The following is an 18140-nucleotide window of genomic DNA, read 5'->3' as shown; positions in this document are numbered from 1 at the left end:
GCTATGGTGGACTTGTGACCGGAGTGAGTCGGCACCTTTAATACACTGCGACGGCATTTAGAGGCTATGGTGGACTCGTGACCGGAGTGAGTCGGCACCTTTCATACACTGCGACGGCATTTAGAGGCTATGGTGGACTTGTGACCGGAGTGAGTCGGCACCTTTAATACACTGCGACGGCATTTAGAGGCTATGGTGGACTCGTGACCGGAGTGAGTCGGCACCTTTAATACACTGCGACGGCATTTAGAGGCTATGGTGGACTCGTGACCGGAGTGTGTCGGCACCTTTCATACACTGCGACGGCATTTAGAGACTATGGTGGAGTCGTGACCGGAGTGAGTCGGCACCTTTAATACACTGCGATGGCATTTAGAGGCTATGGTGGACTTGTGACCAGAGTGTGTCGGCACCTTTCATACGCTGCGACGGCATTTAGAGGCTATGGTGGACTTGTGAGCGGAGTGAGTCGGCGCTACAGGAGTCCAAACTGGAAAACACACGCGCTCCAGGGAAAGCGGACATTTGAAATTTACATTTGAATGCAACGCTTTTCCATTACGCCCTCTAAACAACAACAAAATTTTATAGTCTTGGAGACAGAACCTATTGGAGATTGTTTGTATTAAACGCAACAGAAAATTTTATGTCGCAACGGATTTTTGGTAGTATTCTTGGTCATAAACTTGTCGTAACAACAATTTTTGTCGTATAACCACAGAAAATTACAACGTAATCATAGTACAGAACTACAGACAAGTCCAGCTTTCTCGGTCAAAAATTTTGAAAAATTGTAAGACATTGTTATGGAAACATTGAAGGTAATGGTCCATTATTCTGGTATGTACCACAATCTTTCTTCTAAAGTGTTTCCAGCGACTATATGTATCCAGCAATTATATGAAAAAATAAATTGCGTTCACAAACGGTTCCCGCTCAGAAATGCTTTTGTTCAGAATTGGTGGGCATGAAAATACTTCAGTAGTACAGAAAAATGTGTCTATAAGACAAAAGGGCAAAACACTTTGTCGCATTTTGGGCACGATACTTTCGGTTTTTTTTTAAATTGGATTATGCAGATGCATTTTATCGTAGACAACTTACATTGAGTTGCAGCCAAGTACACACATTACAGCGGCAACTGCACTATCTCCCGTTTCCTGGCATGGAAGCGACTTGGTGGTGCTTTGCCAGCGGAGCGGCGTTAGCGCGCCGAGGCTCCACGAAAAAAATAAATAAAGAAAGCAAAAGTTCGATCACGTTCTCTTTTGCGAAGGACAGCCAGCTGAGCGCACGTACACATTCACGATTCTGGTGTTGACACAGGGGGAGGGGGGACATAGATCCATTATGCACGCGTGAAGAATCGGACTCGGCGTGGCCGAGTTCAGAGTTTGCAAAGCGGAAAAAAATGAGGGCACGGTCAGACACGCTCACAACCTTGAGAGTCGAAGACTGATTCGTGGCTTCAGGCGTGGCAGGTTGTCTTTCTCCAGCGTATGACGTATACTGCCCAATATACCCACCCGGGGAAGGAGGGGGGATCGGCCGAGAATTGGGAGGCCTGGTAAGTGCATCCAGCAGGACGAGATTCCGACGAGAAAAAAAAAAAATTCGCAGGACGGTTACGACTGTGTAACGGGATGCTCTGCGATGCCTGTTAAGCCGCTTAGTTTTGGTGATATGTTCCTGGCGGACTGGTGTAGGTGTCAAGTGAATAACCCCTGCACTGGCAGGCGGCTGTTCTGAACAGAGCTACCCGCAGAAATAAGTGCCTTGCAACCCAGTTTTGTGCAGCACTACCTTTTTGTTTAAATCAAGAGATAAGACTGAAAGGGAGGTGCCTGTCACATCTTAGAGAATGGTGAAAAATGTGTATCACTCCGTCTATTTCGCTTTCACTGAGTGATAATAATAATTGGCTTTTGGGGGACGGAAATGGCGCAGTATCTTTCTCATATATATCGTTGGACACCTGAACCACACCATAAGGGAAGGGACAAAGGAGGGAGCGAAAGAAGGAAGGAAGAAAGAGGTGCCGCAGTGGAGGGCTCCGGAATAATTTCGACCGCCTGGGGATCTTTAACGTGCGCTGGCATCGCACAGCACACGGGCGCCTTTGCGTTTTTCCTCCATAAAAGCGCAGCCGCCGCGGTCGGGTTCGAACCCGGGATTTCACTGAGTGATAATAATAATTGGTTTTTTGGGAAAGGAAATGACGCAGTATCTGTCTCATATATCGCTGGACACCTGAACCGCGCCGTAAGGGAAGGGACAAAGGAGGGAGTGAAAGAAGAAAGGAAGAGAGAGGTGCCGTAGTGGAGGGCTCCGGAATAATTTCGACCACCTGGGGATCTTTAACGTGCACTGACATCGCACAGTACACGGGCGCCTTAGCGTTTTTCCTCCATAAAAACGCAGCCGCCGCGGTCGGGTTCGAACCCGGGAACTCCGGATCAGTAGTCGAGCGCCCTGACCACTGAGCCACCGCGGCGGATTTCACTGAGTGAAATCACGTTTTTAGAAGGCCACCTATAAGTGTTTCATTTCTGTCCTAATTTGGTTCCTAAGATATACGTACCTCAAAGCCGGAAATGTAGTTTTACCTTTACAGTTTTTCTTTGTTGGCTTCCATGTCATGCTTGTTTTTGCATACCTCATTCCACTCCTTTACCTGCTGTTAATCTTCACCTTTCCACGTGTTCTTTGTTGTTTCCGTGCTGTCATACTCTCATGCCGATTTTTCTATGTCACACCACGATTTCCTCGCGTTTGCATGGTTTTTTTACTCTTGTTGTCTGTTGGGTCACCTGCATTGTCACTTCGCGAATTTTTCAGCCTCTTTACTCAGGTTGATTGTTAGGTTCGTTACTTATTTTTAATCATTTTCTTGACATGGGGTGTCCGGGGACATGCTGACTGAATGCTGTGTGCGTTATCGGCCCTTCGGCAACGTAAAAAATTTAATCAACGTTGTCCAGATTTTGATCAGGTCTTGTGTGAATGACAGTGATGGTTGTGCGCCTAGGTTCATGCTTTATATAGCGTTTGCCTTTATTGGAAGTCTGTGCCTGTGTTGTCGTTTTTGTTCCTGTTCTCCTGTCTTGTCTCACTCGAGCACTACTAACCTTTTTTCTGCAATGAACCAACTAGCCCGCAAGATCACTCTACTTTATTCAAAAATAACCTGCTGATATTCACTATCTCTTCATTTATGATAATTCGTCATAAATAAATAAGGATCTTAATAAGAATTCTGCTTTCAACAGTCGTTATAGGCGAGATAGATTCCGATCTGCTCTCCGAAGAGCGACATGCTTCATCCATGTGCGATTAATGGGGGCAGAGAATAATTATAATAATATTAATGGTAGTAATAGTGATAATAGTAATAATAGTAATAATAATTGGTTTTGGGGGAAAGGAAATGGCGCAGTATGTCTCATATATCGTTGGACACCTGAACCGCGCCGTAAGGGAAGGGATAAAGGAGGGAGTGAAAGAGGAAAGGAAGAAAGAGGTGCCGTAGTGGAGGGCTCCGGAATAATTTCGACCACCTGGGGATCTTTAACGTGCACTGGCGTCGCACAGCACACGGGCGCCTTAGCGTTTTGCCTCCATAAAAACGCAGCCGCCGCGGTCGGGTTCGAGTCCGGGAACTCCGGATCAGTAGTCGACCGCCCTAATCACCAAGCCACCGCGGCGGGTGGGGGCTGAGAAAAAAAAAAAGTCATTAACACGATTTTGCGTGCTTGGATAGCAGCGCTGGAGGTAGGGTTTCCTCTTGAATGTTCTCTAGTCACGTAGGGAAGTCTATACATGGCGTATGCAGGTGTCTCCGTCACGCACGAAGCCGTATTTAATTAACGTGTACCGGTGGCTCTTTTGTCCGGAGCTTTGTATCGGGTGTCGCGTGCGCTTTCGGGCCTTTCTTATGACTGCGTTCGCTTCGCTTTCCAGTCACGCACGCGGTGTTTTCTTCCCCGGGTTTATTTCTGGAGGAAGAATCCTGGACAGCGTGCAGCGAAAAATGTTTTGCAACCGACGCCAAGTCTAATACTGGCCAGCTCAGACCCGTTGACACAAGTCCGGGCCACTGAGTGGGCTCACAAGATCGCCGGGAACCACGTGCTCGAGGCCATCTATAGTATAGCGCCCACATAGGGCTCAATGCTGACAATAAATGTTTTCCAATCCAATCAAATTGCAGCCGACGCACGAGGCCGTCTTTGATTAGACACCACTTACACCTCGATTGCGATAGCAGAACGGAACGCCATTTGCGTGGTGTTTGTAATTGGATGGAAAGGTGGGCTAGTTGGGTTACGTTCATTTTACAGGAAAAAATACAGCGCGAACAAAGACGACGGACGAAGAAGAGGTCCACAACACAAGCTCTTGGACAATTTTAAGCACGCAAGACACAACACTTTTAACATCGGCGGATTATGAGCACCTTAAATATTATTGGAACAGTAAAATTTGTTGCTCTCGACAGCTTGAAGTATCACTGACGAGGCTGCGCTGCCGCATCCCCCGTCTAAATTTCTATTTACACAAGCCGGGTTTGGCGCTCTCTCCCCTTTGTGCATTCTGCCGTGAGCCTGAATCTATAGAACATTTTTGGCTGTATTGTCGCCGATTCAACTCTCTGGGAAAAAAGTTGCTGGAGAAGCCCTTGCAGCATTTTGGCCTTAGTTTTGAGCAGCCCGCTCTTGCTATCATTTGGCGCCACCACATTTGGGTTCAGCCACAGATCTGTTTGTACCGCTGTTCTAAATTTCCTGATAGAATCTCACCGACTGCCTTGCTAAGTGTTCCAAACTTTTATTTTCTATCAATTATTACATTTTGACAAAATCATTATTATTCAATCCCTCTCTTTATTATTATTCTTACAATTATGAAATCAAAACTCTCATCCCTTTTCTGTTCATGACGAAGAACTCACCGGTGTTGCGCTCCCACGTGCTTTTCCTTTTTATTAACTGCGTTCAGGTGAATAGCCACCCGATTCTTGGCCGATTCCCCAGTGTGGGTATGTGCCATCATTTGATAGGCTAACAACAACAATACCTGATTTGCCATGGGTCATGGAAAAAAGGGCGCCCCGCGCTATCTTTTCAGTTTTTGAGTTTGTTCCTTGTGTTGATTGCCTCAGCTGATTGCTGACTTCGCCGTTTTTTCGGACGCTTTTATATATGTGTTTTCCTCTTGAATAAAATTTTAGTTGCGAGACAGCGCTTGTGTTGTGCACCTCTTCTTCGTCCGTCGTCTCTGTTTGCGCTGTATTTTTCCTGTAAAATTGTGTTTGTAATTCAAATTATAATCCCAACTTATCATGGCATATGAGGCTGCCTGTCTACGTCTACTTGTTCGATCAGGCCCCTCGGCTTCCGGACGTGGCACCGCCGCTTTCGCGCACTTGTGTGCTCCTAAGCTGTCTTTGCAGCTTGAGGAGGCGCCGTCATCAGTCTCTTCATTTCCATCTGAACAAATACTTTGTTTGGACTGATAAAGAGCGAGGAATAATATTTTCTCGCTCTGTGCCACTACGTTTAAAGGGCTTTTCCATCTGGACAGCGCGCTTGGCGTTCCTCGCCAGTTTTGCTTTCTTTTTGTGCTTTTCCCGCTGCTCATCCGACTCTGTTGCGGTGGCCACAGCTGCGCCACTTTGGAAGATGACGAAAACGGTTTAGTCTCTAGCATACATAGCGCCATTTATTTTTATATATTTTTAATTTTTTTCAATAATATTTTTATTCTTACTGTTGTTATCATTTAACTACTCGGCTATAAACACCAGTCTCGATCTCCGGCGTGCGTTCTGCATTTCCCGTTTCATTTCGTTGTTCCTTTTTGTTTACTTCTTCCGTCCTTACCATTCATTTTAATTTCTTCCAGAAATTATTTACCTGCAGAAATCTCTGTACCCCCCAATTCTTGGTCAATCCCCCTATGTGGGCGTGTGCCATAGTATGAGGACAACAACAACATAGCTCCAACTTTGAATACAACCTTCGGCGTTGTTATTGCGCTACTCAAGGTTTACACAGACAAGACCTGTGTAAACCTTGAGTAGCGCAACAACAATGCCGAAGATTACAAACCAACTAGGCCCATTTGAAGCTCTTAGAATACAAAGCGCGAGGCGCTCACGCGATGGCCACGAGGCGTCGAGAAAAGAAGCTGCACTATTAGCTCCAGCATTGTTTTGAACGTCATTGGCGGCGCTGGGGCGGAGTCTTTCAATTCGAAAGCACTATTTCACTAGCAATCCTGAAAAAGACCAGGCTTTCGGGAAACCTCTCCGATACCTGCAGAAATGAAATAAATACTGCCGCGACTGGGTTTCGAACCCACGGTGGCACGAACTGCTGGCCACTGCACGAACCGCTGGCCACTGCACGAGAGCACTATATGCTATCGCCGCAGCCAATCACGCCTCGTGTTAAACTGCCACTCTCTCGTGCTATGCATTGCTCGTCGTCTTCAACTTATTTGAATGACTTATTTGAGTGAAATAATTCGGAGAACCTTATTTGAATGACGAACTATTTACCAATGTACTTGCTTTACACGCATATCGCGGCGTTTCTTAGTGATCAACAGACAGTCGCCTGCTTCGTGAGATGCGGACAGGAAGTCAGAAAAATCGTTTCAATATCAGCCAATACTGCCATTTAAAAACGAACATATAGCACTACTCACTGCTGGTGAAACAGAAGGGGACATCGTAAAGTGCAATACTAACAAAGATTCACCTGCGATGCGCTGGATGAAAGCAGTTGGGACTTCTATCTCGGCGCGGTGAAGCGTTACCAGGTCGAGAAATACTGTTCTATTAAGCATAGATTCACGCAACAAAGTATTCGAATCTGGAGTTGCTGATTACTGCTAAGAAACGAAATAATAAACGTCAGATTCGAAGCTGCCCAAACGCGAAGTAATGGTGTGCAACCGCTCCAAGGAACACAACGTAGACGAATAGCTGGGAGGGATACTGTCCGCCCCCCTGTGCTACAAAGTTGCCGCGCGCGACTCATCAGGACTTCAACACTGATGATGTAGCCGTAGCGCGGGCTGGTCTTCTACCACCACACCCGGCGCGAGGAATCACGATGGGGCATTAGGCGTGTGATCCGGGAGCGTGTCTCTCGACTTGGGCGTAGCCGGCACATATGGCGAGCGCTCCAGCGAAAAGACGTCCAAGTTCGGCTTCATGGGCGTAGGCGCCTCTTTGCAACCCTTGAGCGATTTGTCGCGAGGTGGCCCGCTCGGAGTAGCCGCCACGTACGGCGAGTGCTCCTGGGAGAAGAGGTCAAGGTTGGGAACCAGGGGCGAAACGGCTATCGGCGGGGCGCCGGTCTCGATCGTCGAGGGCTCTCGGGAGAAGACGTCCAGGTTCGGTACTGGAGGCGTGGGCGGTTCCATGGTAGGCGACAGCTCGCCGAGGTCCGACAGCTCGGGCAAAAAGGCGTCCGCATCAATAGCGCCCCCAGGAGAGGCCACGGCGGCGCCAGGGTCGTGGGTAGTCCAGCCAGCCGGAGGGGACACGCCGGCTGACTTTCCCTCTGGAGTTTTCCCGGACTTGCGCGATAGTTTCGACCTGGTGGAGGAACGCCTTCGCAAATTGGGCGGAATGAAAGAGCCGCCGGCCTGCTCCTGTGTAGGCGAGGGCTGCCCGCTGCCCACGATGCCTTCTCCCGCCGAGGTCCCTTCCCCCGAGGTCCCTCCTGCCTTGCCGTGCCGAGACATGCGCTTCTTCTTGGAGCTGATGTCGGACTTGGGGGAAATTGATTCGAGGGCAGAGACGCCAGCTGGACCGTGCTTCTTCGACTTCTTCCTGTGGCGCCGCCCGCCTCTGCTTGTGGTGTTCTCTCCGGAGGTGACGCCAGTGTCCTCCCTCGTCTGCTCCGCGAGATTAGACAGACCGGACGTGATCCAAGTTTCTTCCTTTCCCGGCGCTTTTTTGTCGGCCCCGCCGGCGGCATCTGAAGTACTAGCGGCAGCAGCGGCGTCCTCCGTTGGCTTGGCTGTCAGCGGCTTCTCCGTGGCTTTGGCTTGCCGGCCCGACGACTTCTTCGCTCTGCTAACCTGGCTTGACGACTCTCCCGTCGCTTTGCCGCCTCCGGCGTCGCCCTCGACTGCGCCACCCCGGGTCGCCTCCTTTTGCCGGCGTTTGTCAGCTGGCGCTGTAACTCTGTGGCTGCGCGAATCTTTCTCACTGGGAACCGCCGGTACCTTGTCGGGGTTGGACGGGAGCGCTTGCGCGATGGGTGCCGGTGGCTGTGCGGTGGTATTCGCCTCCACGATTAAGGAGGGCCGGCGAGCGGAGCTCGCGAAATTCCGTTCGTATGGCAGTATGTCAGGGCCAACAGCTTCGTGCGCTTTCTCGCCGTATCCAGCGGGGCGCATGGATCCCGTGCTAGCCTGCTGTTGAAGCGTAGAGACCTCGTCGATTCTGGGCTCCAGGCCAGCGCTTGCCCCATACTTGCGCATTAGCAGCCAGAGGAAGATGAACGTCAGTATGGCACCCAGCAAGATCGCCACCAGAAGGAGCAAGTCCATAAGCGGGTCGGGCCGCATGGTGGCTGCTGCCACTGGCTGACAACGGCTACACACTCCGAGCGGTACGCGGTGGTCGTCTTCAGTAACACGAAGTAGGCGTTCTTATTGTAAGGGTGAGCGAATGGCCTGGCTGTTCGCTTCCAATACCCAAGGGCAAGCGCGAGAGCGTCGCGCGCTGTTGCGCGATCTTCGTTTTCATCATGTCCGCTTTCCAGGCAGGTGGTGATGGTAGCGAAAAGAAAAAAAACTTTTCAGAAAGGGTGACTGGGATGGGTTCGGAGGCAACTTTCAGGGCTTTTTACAGTTTCCTTCGTCTTCGACACACAGAGCGATGGTTTGGCGAACTTCGTCTTTGCGAAGTTTGCGGCACCACAGCCGGACATGCAGGCCGTCAGTTTTACATTGACAGTATGTGAAGTTTGGAACATTTTTTAAAAGCGAGATTTATTGCCTCAGGGCATCAGTGATCCCTTACAGAAATTTCTCAAGACAGTCTTTAGACTTCTGCCTATAAAGTATATAGGCTCTCCATAGACAAACCCTAAATAAGTCTATATGCAATACAAATCCTGTAGACAGTCTATAGAAAAGCTTTAGATTTATGGCCATACACTTTTAGTAGACTTTTGTCTATAGACAGTCTATAGATTATGAATAGATAAAAAGATATGTCTACAGGAAGGCAAGAGAGTCAATCATAAGTCTATAGACAGTCTATAGACCATTTTTATAAGGGATGGGCGAAGGTGTGATGAAAGATGTAGTGATAATTAAATTAATGAAAAAAGGCTAGTTGATTTTATGAAGTCCAGTAGAGAGCGATGGCATGGTCCCTTCGTCCAGGCAATATATGAAGCAGGGTTGCTTGGTGAAAGACCCGCTAATAATAATAATAATTGTTTTTTTTGGGGAAAGGAAATGGCGCAGTATCTGTCTCATATATCGTTGGACACCTGAACCGCGCCTTAAGGGAAGGGATAAAGGAGGGAGTGAAAGAAAGGAAGTGAGAGGTGCCGTAGTGGAGAGCTCCGGAATAATTTCGACCACCTGGGGGTCTTTATCGTGCACTGACATCGCACAGCACACGGGCGCCTTAGCGTTTTTCCTCCATAAAAACGCAGCCGCCGCGGTCGGGTTCGAACCCGGGAACCTGCTACCTTCAGGTGCCGGATCCTTGTAGGCTTGAGAGCAGGGCAGTCCCACAGTAAGTGGTGAATGTCAGCTTCAATGTCCTCTCGTTTACATATCGGACACCCATGTACTGAGGCCACTTCCGAATGACGGCAGGTGTGAGGGCAACCCCGACGCGGATCCTCCTAAGCGCAACCTCCTCTGCACGGGTAAGACCGCCGGGGAGGGTTACCGCACACGGAGGGATGAGAGCACGTGTGCGGCGCCGGAGGAGTTCCTTTCTTGATGAAAGGAGGGTAAAGTTATCCAAATGAAGGAGCCGAGGCAATTGTGACTCTAGACCATATCCGCCGATGCATGCTGGGATTGTTGGAATGGTGGGCCGACATCGTAGGAAATTATTAGGGCTTGGGTGTAGATAAGTAGTTTTTTGGGTCTAACTGAACCGGCGGTGTGTAATAAATCTGGAGCAAGCAGGACGTGGATCACTCCTGAGCTGTTGCCGTAGGCGTGCACAGGTCTCTCTAATAGAGAGGGGGCAAATTTCATAGTAGCGAACGGTCATGTCTTCTGTGTAGCACGGAAAAATATCGTACAAAATTTGGGCATCCCTTTTCATGTCTCTTAAGGAGGGTGGGACAGTGACCTCCTTCTGCCCCCTTCTCAGCATGCCTATGGATGTTGCCTCATGGGTACAAGGCATGCATATTAGTGTCGGTGAAGAAAAATAAATAAAAATAAATTCGCCGTGCCCGCACCATCTAGGGCACAACGGGCTCCCTAAAAGACACATAAATTAGAGTGGGCCCTCAAAAAAGTAATAAAAACAGTATAAAGAATGCTAAGCGAAACTGCGTAGGAAACCAATAGACGAGGTGGTTAATGCGGGGTGAAGTTATGGAATGGTTTATTTTCTCGAAGGCTGTCGTTGGGTACGTTCATTTGCTTCCTATATTCAAGGACCTCCAATCCGGAGGACAGGATATATACCGTCATCGGGCCACACGTTTATGTCCCAAACTGCCCAGAACGCTACCCCAACCTCTCCCATATCTCTTTGAATGCCTGTCACCCATAAAATCACCACATTACCCCTACCCACCCCCCAGTTCATGAAGTGCTTGGCTCGCTTCGGACAAGCTCCAAGACCAGCTGGCCTTTGTGCGGCAAGCTCGCTAGCAACTGAGCGGCTGGCACAAAAGCTGCAAATAAAGTATTTTTTCTCTCTCTCTCTCTCTCTATACACACAATTCTCGTAAATTCAAGGCTATGGCAGGCGAAACGCAAAAGGCGCCTTATGCTGCGCTATGTAAATGCACGCTAAAGATCCGGGCCCAGGGGGTCGAAATTATTCCGGAGCCCTCCACTGCGACATCTTGTTCCTCTTTTCTTCTTTCCCTCCCTCCTTTATCTCTTCCTTAACGGCATGGTTCGGGTGTCCACCGATATGTGAGACAGTTACTGCGCCATTTCCTTTCCTCAAAAACCAACTCGCGAGTGAACGGCGTGCTGTCCTGACGAGATCATCATCAGTGATCATCAGTGACGCATCAGCACGTGATGCGTCACGTGATTCGTTCTTGCGCTTGAGAGTCACCTCCGCCGCTCTGGACGTTCGCTCTTTCACTTGTGGCGTGTGATGCATCACGTGATTTGATCTCGCTGAAGTCTTGAAAAAAAAAGATGAACCAAAGGTAAACCGTATCTAGCCATACTTACCACAGCTTTGTCTTTGTATATCCTGGCTGAGGTGAGCTGACCCACAGCCAGTTTTTTTTTTGTCTGGCAGCACAGCCTACGATGCGGACTTTCAATTAATTATCCCCGAATCGGGCAGGTACACGGTTAAAACGTTGTATAAAACAAAAATTTGGCAATGGTTTAACTTGGCTAACCCTGGAATCCAGCGAAAAGCAAGCACGCTTGCTAAGCTTAGTCTGAGGCTCGTCTATGGCAGCTCCGCTACACGCTCGCGACAGCTGTTCTACATAGGTATACCCACACGACCAACCACGTGGCTATGACGTGTATCACATGGTGTTATGACACCCCCATCGGATGTCGTCACGTGGGTTCACATCATCCCTTCGAACGTTCTTAAGGTCAGAGGTCAACCCAGAGGTCCCCAATGTAAAAGGTCAACTAAAGGTCATAGGTCAAGGTCAGGGGTCAAGCGTTCGGCACTATCATAGGTCAAGGTCAGGGGTCAAGCGTTCGGCACTATAACTGTACCAGATACGGTCATACACGGCTATTCTTAATTGGGCTGAAGGTCATTCAAGGTCGTTGTGCTGCCTACCGAAGGCTGCTTTACCGAGCCCAGTGAAGCTTTTCGCTTCAAAACTTACCGCCGAAAGCCACCTCTTCGCGAAATGGTTTAGCGTGAAACCAGCGGTTTGGACGGGAGAACTTTTTGCGCTTTTCTCTGAGCGACGAGACCTTCAGTATCAAAAGTATGTTGTATTAACTCTGGGCGCCGTTTGTAACGCTACATGACATGAATGAGAATAATGTCAAGCAGTCCCACAATGGTTCTACTCTTCACTGTGCTTGTGATCTTTCGTCTTCGGTATGGTTCACTCGATGGTCAGCTTGGTACGTCCGCAGGCGAAGAGAGACTTGTCGGTGCCAACTTGCACCCAGTAAGAGATGTCGTCCTGCTGTAACAATAAGACGCACCACAGACTTCAGAAAAGAGTAAAAACATGCAGAGTTCAAAGTTGAAGCTCGAATACTGGACCACCGAGCGTGAAGGCTACTGCCTTGAATGGTCCGTCCCTAGTCAGGCAAGCTATTATTACCTTTAGCCAAACCACTTGAGATTCGGTCCTGTTTCGAAGGCCAAGTAAGCACCTCAAGTTAATTCATAGTCTGAGTGCACCCATATACTGCCGTCTTAACATACAAAAAAAGAAGGGCGAAGAGAACAATCAAATGTAGAAATTTTTGCGGCCTAGCCATCTATTCGGTTGTATTTAAAAAAATGAAATGTTCAGCAATCAAGTCTATATTCAAGGTTGACGCAGTGCGAAAAGACCCGGATGAAGAGGCAACTGGCCCTCGAGAGATTACTTCTGCTGAGTTTACACTCGCGTAACACTCGGGATACTCTCAAATACAGGGTGTTTCACGTAAGACTTTACACAATTTTTAAAAATAAGTTTTCTTAGAAGAGCGTTTTTTTTTTGGCGTAGCATTGCAGGCCGTGGTAGTACATTAGAATACTGCTAGGACGTCTTAACTATCAGGCTGGTTAACAATATTGATTAGTTAGGCTTTCTGAGTTGGAAGAGCGTTTTTTTTTCGGCATAGCATTGCCAGCTGTGTTGTACATTAGAATGCAGCTAAGACGTCCTAACTAGCAGGCTGGTTAACAATATTGATTAGTTTACTTCTAACTATTATTGTTGGGTTCCTTAATTATTTAAAGGCGTCTAGCCCACCGCAAGTAACATCCGTATCAGTTTTAGAATTTCGTAAACGCGGCTACCTTCGGCGCTGTGGCCCAACAAATTTTGGCTATTTCGACGAGGTTTGTTTGCCTGCAAGCTACTCGAAAACCTCTGTACTCTATTTTTTTTGGGGGGGGGGGGCGATGTAGACAAAATTTGTTGGGCCACTGCGCCGAAGGTAACCGCGTTTACGAAATTCTAGAAACTGATATATGCATATTACTTACGGTGGGCTACACGTCTCTTAATAATTAAGGAGCCGAACAGTAATAGTTGACAAGTTAACTATTGAATATTAGTTAACCATCCTGCCAGTTAGCACGTCTTAGTTGTATTCTAATGTACTACACTGCTGACAATGCTATGCCTAAAAAAGTTCTCTTCTAAGTCAAAAGCCTATTTTTTCTTTAATTTTGTTAAGTCTTGCGTGAAACACCCTGCATATTATTGAAAACTAAACATTTTGACAGATTTGCCTGTCTGGTTGGGTTTGAAGACCTATAATAAAGTGCACATCTCCAACCAAACAATTTTTTTTAATTTTTAATCCCCCCCCCCCCCCCCCCCCCCTCTATACTTAAAAGACGCTAGCCACTGCCCTCAGTCACCCCGGATGAAGGAGCCGAGTCGGCTTCGAAACGTTCGGTTAAAATTACAAAATTTTTTGGTTGCAGATGTGCAGTTTATTATAAGCCTGCATATTATTGTGCGCGCTAGTGCACCAAACACTTGTACGTATACATGAAACGCGAAGGAAGCTGTCGACGAGATCCTTTTTGTTGTATCTGCCTGATATCCTGGCTTCCTTTGGCTTATACGCTGGCATCTCTTCTTCGTGCTTCCCTGGCTTTGCCGGGATTGACACACTTTCATTCGATATTGGTTGCTTGGGTTAAGTTTTCGCAAGGAACGTTCTGCAGAGAGCGTTTCACACTTCAGTACTCACAGAAACGAAGCTGGCGTCTGCGAGGCCGAATATGTACGATCCCCGGAAGACCTCTCCCTTCGCGACGTTGCAGGGGAAGTCCCTGAAGTGGCAGCTGACTGTCTGCCCGATCTGGAGGAAGGTTGTGTTGGACTGCTGAATCGCGCTGGTGCTCAGCACGACGACGTTCGCGTCAGCGTCTGCATTCGCAAGAAAATAACGCACACATATTGAAGACAATCACTGTCATCGTCGTCATAAGCCAAGTCGATCAAGTAGAAGTTCTTGTCTCTCCCGAACAATTTCTAAAATTATCTCGCGTTTACGCAAAAGAGGCGCCAGCGTCTACGCGAGTTTTTAAGAGATCTCTTCGCATATACCACGCAAACGCCGGGAAGTGTGAAATTCGCATTTGGGGTAGCTGCTTGCCAAGGACGTGCATTCAGCTGAGGAGCCATTGCTGAGCGCGGAATCCGTCTATTTATTGATTTCGACGGAGGCGAAATTCTATAGAGGCCCGTGTAGTGTGCGATGTCAGTGCACGTTAAAAAACCCCAGGTGGTCGAAATTCCCGGAGCCCTTCACTAGGGCGTCTCTCATAGCCTGAGTGGCTTTGAGACGTTAAACCCCCATAAACTATAAACTATTATTGATTTACCGAAAACATTTTTTTTACTATTCAGTAAGAAGTATTTGTAAAATTGTCTAACACATTCTAGAATACCCGAGGGAACTTTTTGAATGAGTGGGTAAACATGTGCACATGTTTGTTGGGGAAAGGAAGGGCGTAGTAGTTGTTGCATTCTCGGTGGACACCCGAACTGCGCCGTAAGGAGTGGAACGAAGGAGGAAATGAAAGGATGTATACTGAGAAAGCGGAAGCCCACTGTCGTTTCTGCATAACGTCATTCACAGCTTCGGTTTAGAAATAAAATGAGTAGAAGATAGCAGGATTTCAGGATGGGAGCTATCTTCTACTCATTTCTGCCCACGAACAAAATGTATCCATAATCAAACCATCCAATACTCTGCACATAAACCCTCATTCCTTAGTCACCGATGTCACAAGAACCGATCTGCTGATAATTTTAACCTGCTAATTTGCACCCTGTTTTTTAAACGCTTTTGGGGATTTGTCAGTCGCCGCCTGTGTCTTTGCCTCCAATCCCCCGCAGTGGGCGCAGCGATTTTTCCCCTGAGGACAACAACAACAGCATCACTGCTCTGTTGTACTGCAGTCGCTGCTGCCGGGATTCGACCCCGTGCCCTAGTGCTCGGCAGCCGAACGATATGGCCGCAGCGTCAGGTCCAGCTTCAGACGACGACAATGAGAGGCTTCTGCGCTGCAACTTAAATTCTTGCTGTGAGCAAGAGTTAACAGTATGACACCACAACACGTCAATGGCCGTATGTAGTGTTGAGGGTCCGAAGCTAAAACTCGGCCCAGAAAAGGCCGAGGAAGCTGGTCAGACTCATCGCTGCCGGCCGTGTGCCCGAGCGCAACCTACTGATCGCAACTGTATAGTGCTGCAGAATCGTACTCACTCGCTTCGGCGAAAAATGTGACGTTGTAGCGTTCGCCCCTCTTGATTACGCAAGGGTCGCTGTCGCACGGGTCGATGGTGAGGTTCCTGAATCCGGGGATCGCCTTGCCTTCTGCACAGATGGGAAGGAATGTGCGGACGGCTATAACTCCCACGACTATAAATCCCAGTACTAAGAGAGCCTAGGTTGATGAAATAAATAAACAAAATAAGTTACTTAACAAATTAATAAATCAATAAATTAATTTATCAATAAATTAATAAATACCAAGTATCCGTGGCTTACCGCCTTGTACAAGGTGCGATGACGATTTAGAGACGAATGCCTTTGATGAATACACCTCATAAATTGTATTTGAGAAATAACAAACGGTGGTAAAACGAGATTCTATCTGCGTTGGGGGGACCATTTTGGAGTAGCTTATGAATATCGGAGTGCAAAGCACAAATAGCAGGAAGCGGCATCAAGCGCGAACACCATTTATGAATGGAACGCAATACATTGTCTCAATCGTTTACTACCGTGGTTCACGTGAACACGAAGAGGCCCCCTATGCCAAGCGCACACTTACTGAAAGAGTAGATGACCGACTAACCTGAGGCACTAACAAACCTTTTTTTTACGAGCAAAAGCTGCAGCGAGGGTTATGAGGCATATCGGGTAGCGAAATACCGCTGATTTCTACCACTAGCATCTCATCACTCGAGCGTTTTAGCAGTTCGCCTCCACCGGAAGCTATAAGGCCGCCACTGCCGGGTTCGAACCCGCAACCTCATGCTAATTAGCGGAACTCCATAGCCGCTGAGCCCTTCAGCAAGCGCAGCACACTCCAGGAATAACAATTAAGAAAGTTTCCGTTTGAATCCCTCTCTACACTATTTAATACGGTGTCCGCTTCGGACCCACCTTGTCTCACAAAGCAAATTGTAACATGGCTGGCTTAATGCCCATAAGAAAACTAAGCACAGACAGGCTCTGCCTAGTCAGCAATTTACCATTAAACCGAGCATTTTACGCTTTAAAGCTATATTTCCAAGTTATGTTTCTGCTAGATTAGGTTCCACTAAGTGTCACGTTTCGCCCAGCAAGCATTGGCAAAAACGTCCTGACTTGACGGAGTTATTGTAATTTCAGCCGCAATAATGAGATTATTGCGCGTCGACGTCACCGCAGTAACGATGTGCGCGGCAAGGTATAATTTACCGGATGCCTGCGAAAGCACCTCCCTTACAAAAATTTCTTTATACAGTCTATAGACTGACCATAGACGTCTCTATATAACGTCCATTGGATCTCTATAGACAACCCCTAGAGAGCAATGTCTAAGCAATACAAATCATATAGACAGTCTATAGGCAATGTATAGATTTATGGCCATGCACTTATAATAGACTTTTATCTATAGAGATTCTATAGATTATGAATAGACAAAAAGAAAAATCTATACGAAGGCAATACAGTCTATAAGGAGTCTACAGACCGTCTATAGACCATTTTTGCATGGACTGTGTCCTACTGATGACAGAGCCTGTTATGTCGAGCCTTCGTTCTTACCATAAGTAACTGGGCTCTTACCATAAGTAACTGGGCTTATAGTTTTCCGAGTCGGCAGTGCACAACTTGAGCCCGCAATCTACGCTCCTAAGACAGACTTACTCACGCACTCCTCCATAGGAACGGTCTTCTGCGCCGCGCAAGTCGCGGCTGCTGCCACAACCAGGACAGCCACGCCGATCTTCGCAGAGAGATCCATCGGTCTTCGCGTGCTGTGTGTCCGTCCCAGACGGTACTACGAATGGTTCTGGGGACCTCTGTATGGTCTACGCACGGCTTACATTGCTTGGCGACCGCGGCGGGTAGACAGGCGAGGTATTGTTGGAATCGGCGGCCTCTGCGGACACAGCTGTCCTCTTACCACACAAGTGCGTGTTTCACAATCACCGGACACGCGAGGGAGAAAAAGAAGCCCTTGCCAACCATTTAAAGAAAGAATCAATAGAGGCGGGCGAGAGAAAGCTGGTCGTGCTTGTTTTGTCCCAACCGGGAACCCAGCTACATGGTTCCAAGGTTGCAAAGTTCGGCTCCTCCTGTTACATACCGCATTAACGCGAATTGAACTGTGTCCGTTGTGAAGGGTGTGGTAAAACTTTGTTTCGTCGTCCCAAAGAGTTTTTTGATTAGACTATAGGGGGAGGGGTGGGGGGGGGTCAAACCCCTTGAGGTGGCCATTTGTTATAAAAACGGTTTTCAGTCTGTCTGTTGACTTCTTATTGACTGTAAGTCTGTATTGTCTTCCTATAGGTATTCCCTTTTGTCTATTCATAGTCTATGGACTACCCATAGAAAAAGTTCTCCTAAAAGTGTATGGCTATAAATCTATATATTGTCTATAGACTCTATAGCGTTTCTATTGCTTAAAGACTAGCCTATAAATTTTTCATAGAAAGTCTATAGACAGTTTATAGTGGGAGGGGGAAGTCAAACCCTGGTCAGGTGGCCATCCCTTGTAAAATGGT

The 18140-nt window shown here is 47.8% G+C and overlaps 2 protein-coding genes across 3 annotated transcripts; both read right to left on the bottom strand.

Annotated features, from left to right (window-relative positions):
* Window positions 1–7090: 7090 nt before the first annotated feature.
* LOC144110517 (uncharacterized) lies at window positions 7091–8703 on the bottom strand. Its single transcript, XM_077643501.1, has one exon. The coding sequence runs from the start codon at window positions 8587–8589 to the stop codon at window positions 7117–7119; it is 1473 nt and encodes a 490-aa protein (XP_077499627.1). The 5' UTR covers window positions 8590–8703; the 3' UTR covers window positions 7091–7116.
* A 3460-nt stretch (window positions 8704–12163) lies between these two features.
* On the bottom strand, window positions 12164–17732 carry LOC144110118 (mite group 2 allergen-like Ixo r 2). Of its 2 annotated transcripts, none has more exons than XM_077642939.1 (4): window positions 17281–17732; window positions 15625–15735; window positions 14101–14279; window positions 12164–12359 (listed from the first exon to the last, which is right to left on the bottom strand). In XM_077642939.1, exons 1-4 carry the CDS (start codon window positions 17375–17377, stop codon window positions 12279–12281), a joined length of 468 nt encoding a protein of 155 aa, XP_077499065.1. In that variant the 5' UTR covers window positions 17378–17732; the 3' UTR covers window positions 12164–12278. The 2 variants fall into 2 exon arrangements, with proteins under 2 accessions (XP_077499065.1, XP_077499064.1); XM_077642938.1 differs by having other exon boundaries at window positions 12164–12362; window positions 17281–17724.
* Window positions 17733–18140: the final 408 nt, after the last annotated feature.

The sequence above is a fragment of the Amblyomma americanum genome, chromosome 11 (assembly GCF_052857255.1).
Source record: "Amblyomma americanum isolate KBUSLIRL-KWMA chromosome 11, ASM5285725v1, whole genome shotgun sequence".
In the NCBI taxonomy this organism is placed as follows: Eukaryota; Metazoa; Arthropoda; class Arachnida; order Ixodida; family Ixodidae; genus Amblyomma; species Amblyomma americanum.
Note: the sequence above shows the minus strand (reverse complement) of the source record. Positions and strands in the feature narration are given on the sequence as shown.

What these genes read in the sequence shown, in the direction of transcription:
- LOC144110517 (XM_077643501.1), bottom strand. Translation starts at nt 8,589, where the DNA reads ATGCGGCCCGACCCGCTTATGGACTTGCTCCTTCTGGTGGCGATCTTG.
- LOC144110118 (XM_077642938.1), bottom strand. Translation starts at nt 17,377, where the DNA reads ATGGATCTCTCTGCGAAGATCGGCGTGGCTGTCCTGGTTGTGGCAGCA. An exon ending in CACATTTTTCGCCGAAGCGA is followed by an intron (nt 14,280 to 15,624) that starts GTGAGTACGATT and finishes TTGCGAATGCAG; the next exon opens with ACGCTGACGCGAACGTCGTC. An exon ending in CAGACGCCAGCTTCGTTTCT is followed by an intron (nt 12,363 to 14,100) that starts GTGAGTACTGAA and finishes TTATTGTTACAG; the next exon opens with CAGGACGACATCTCTTACTG.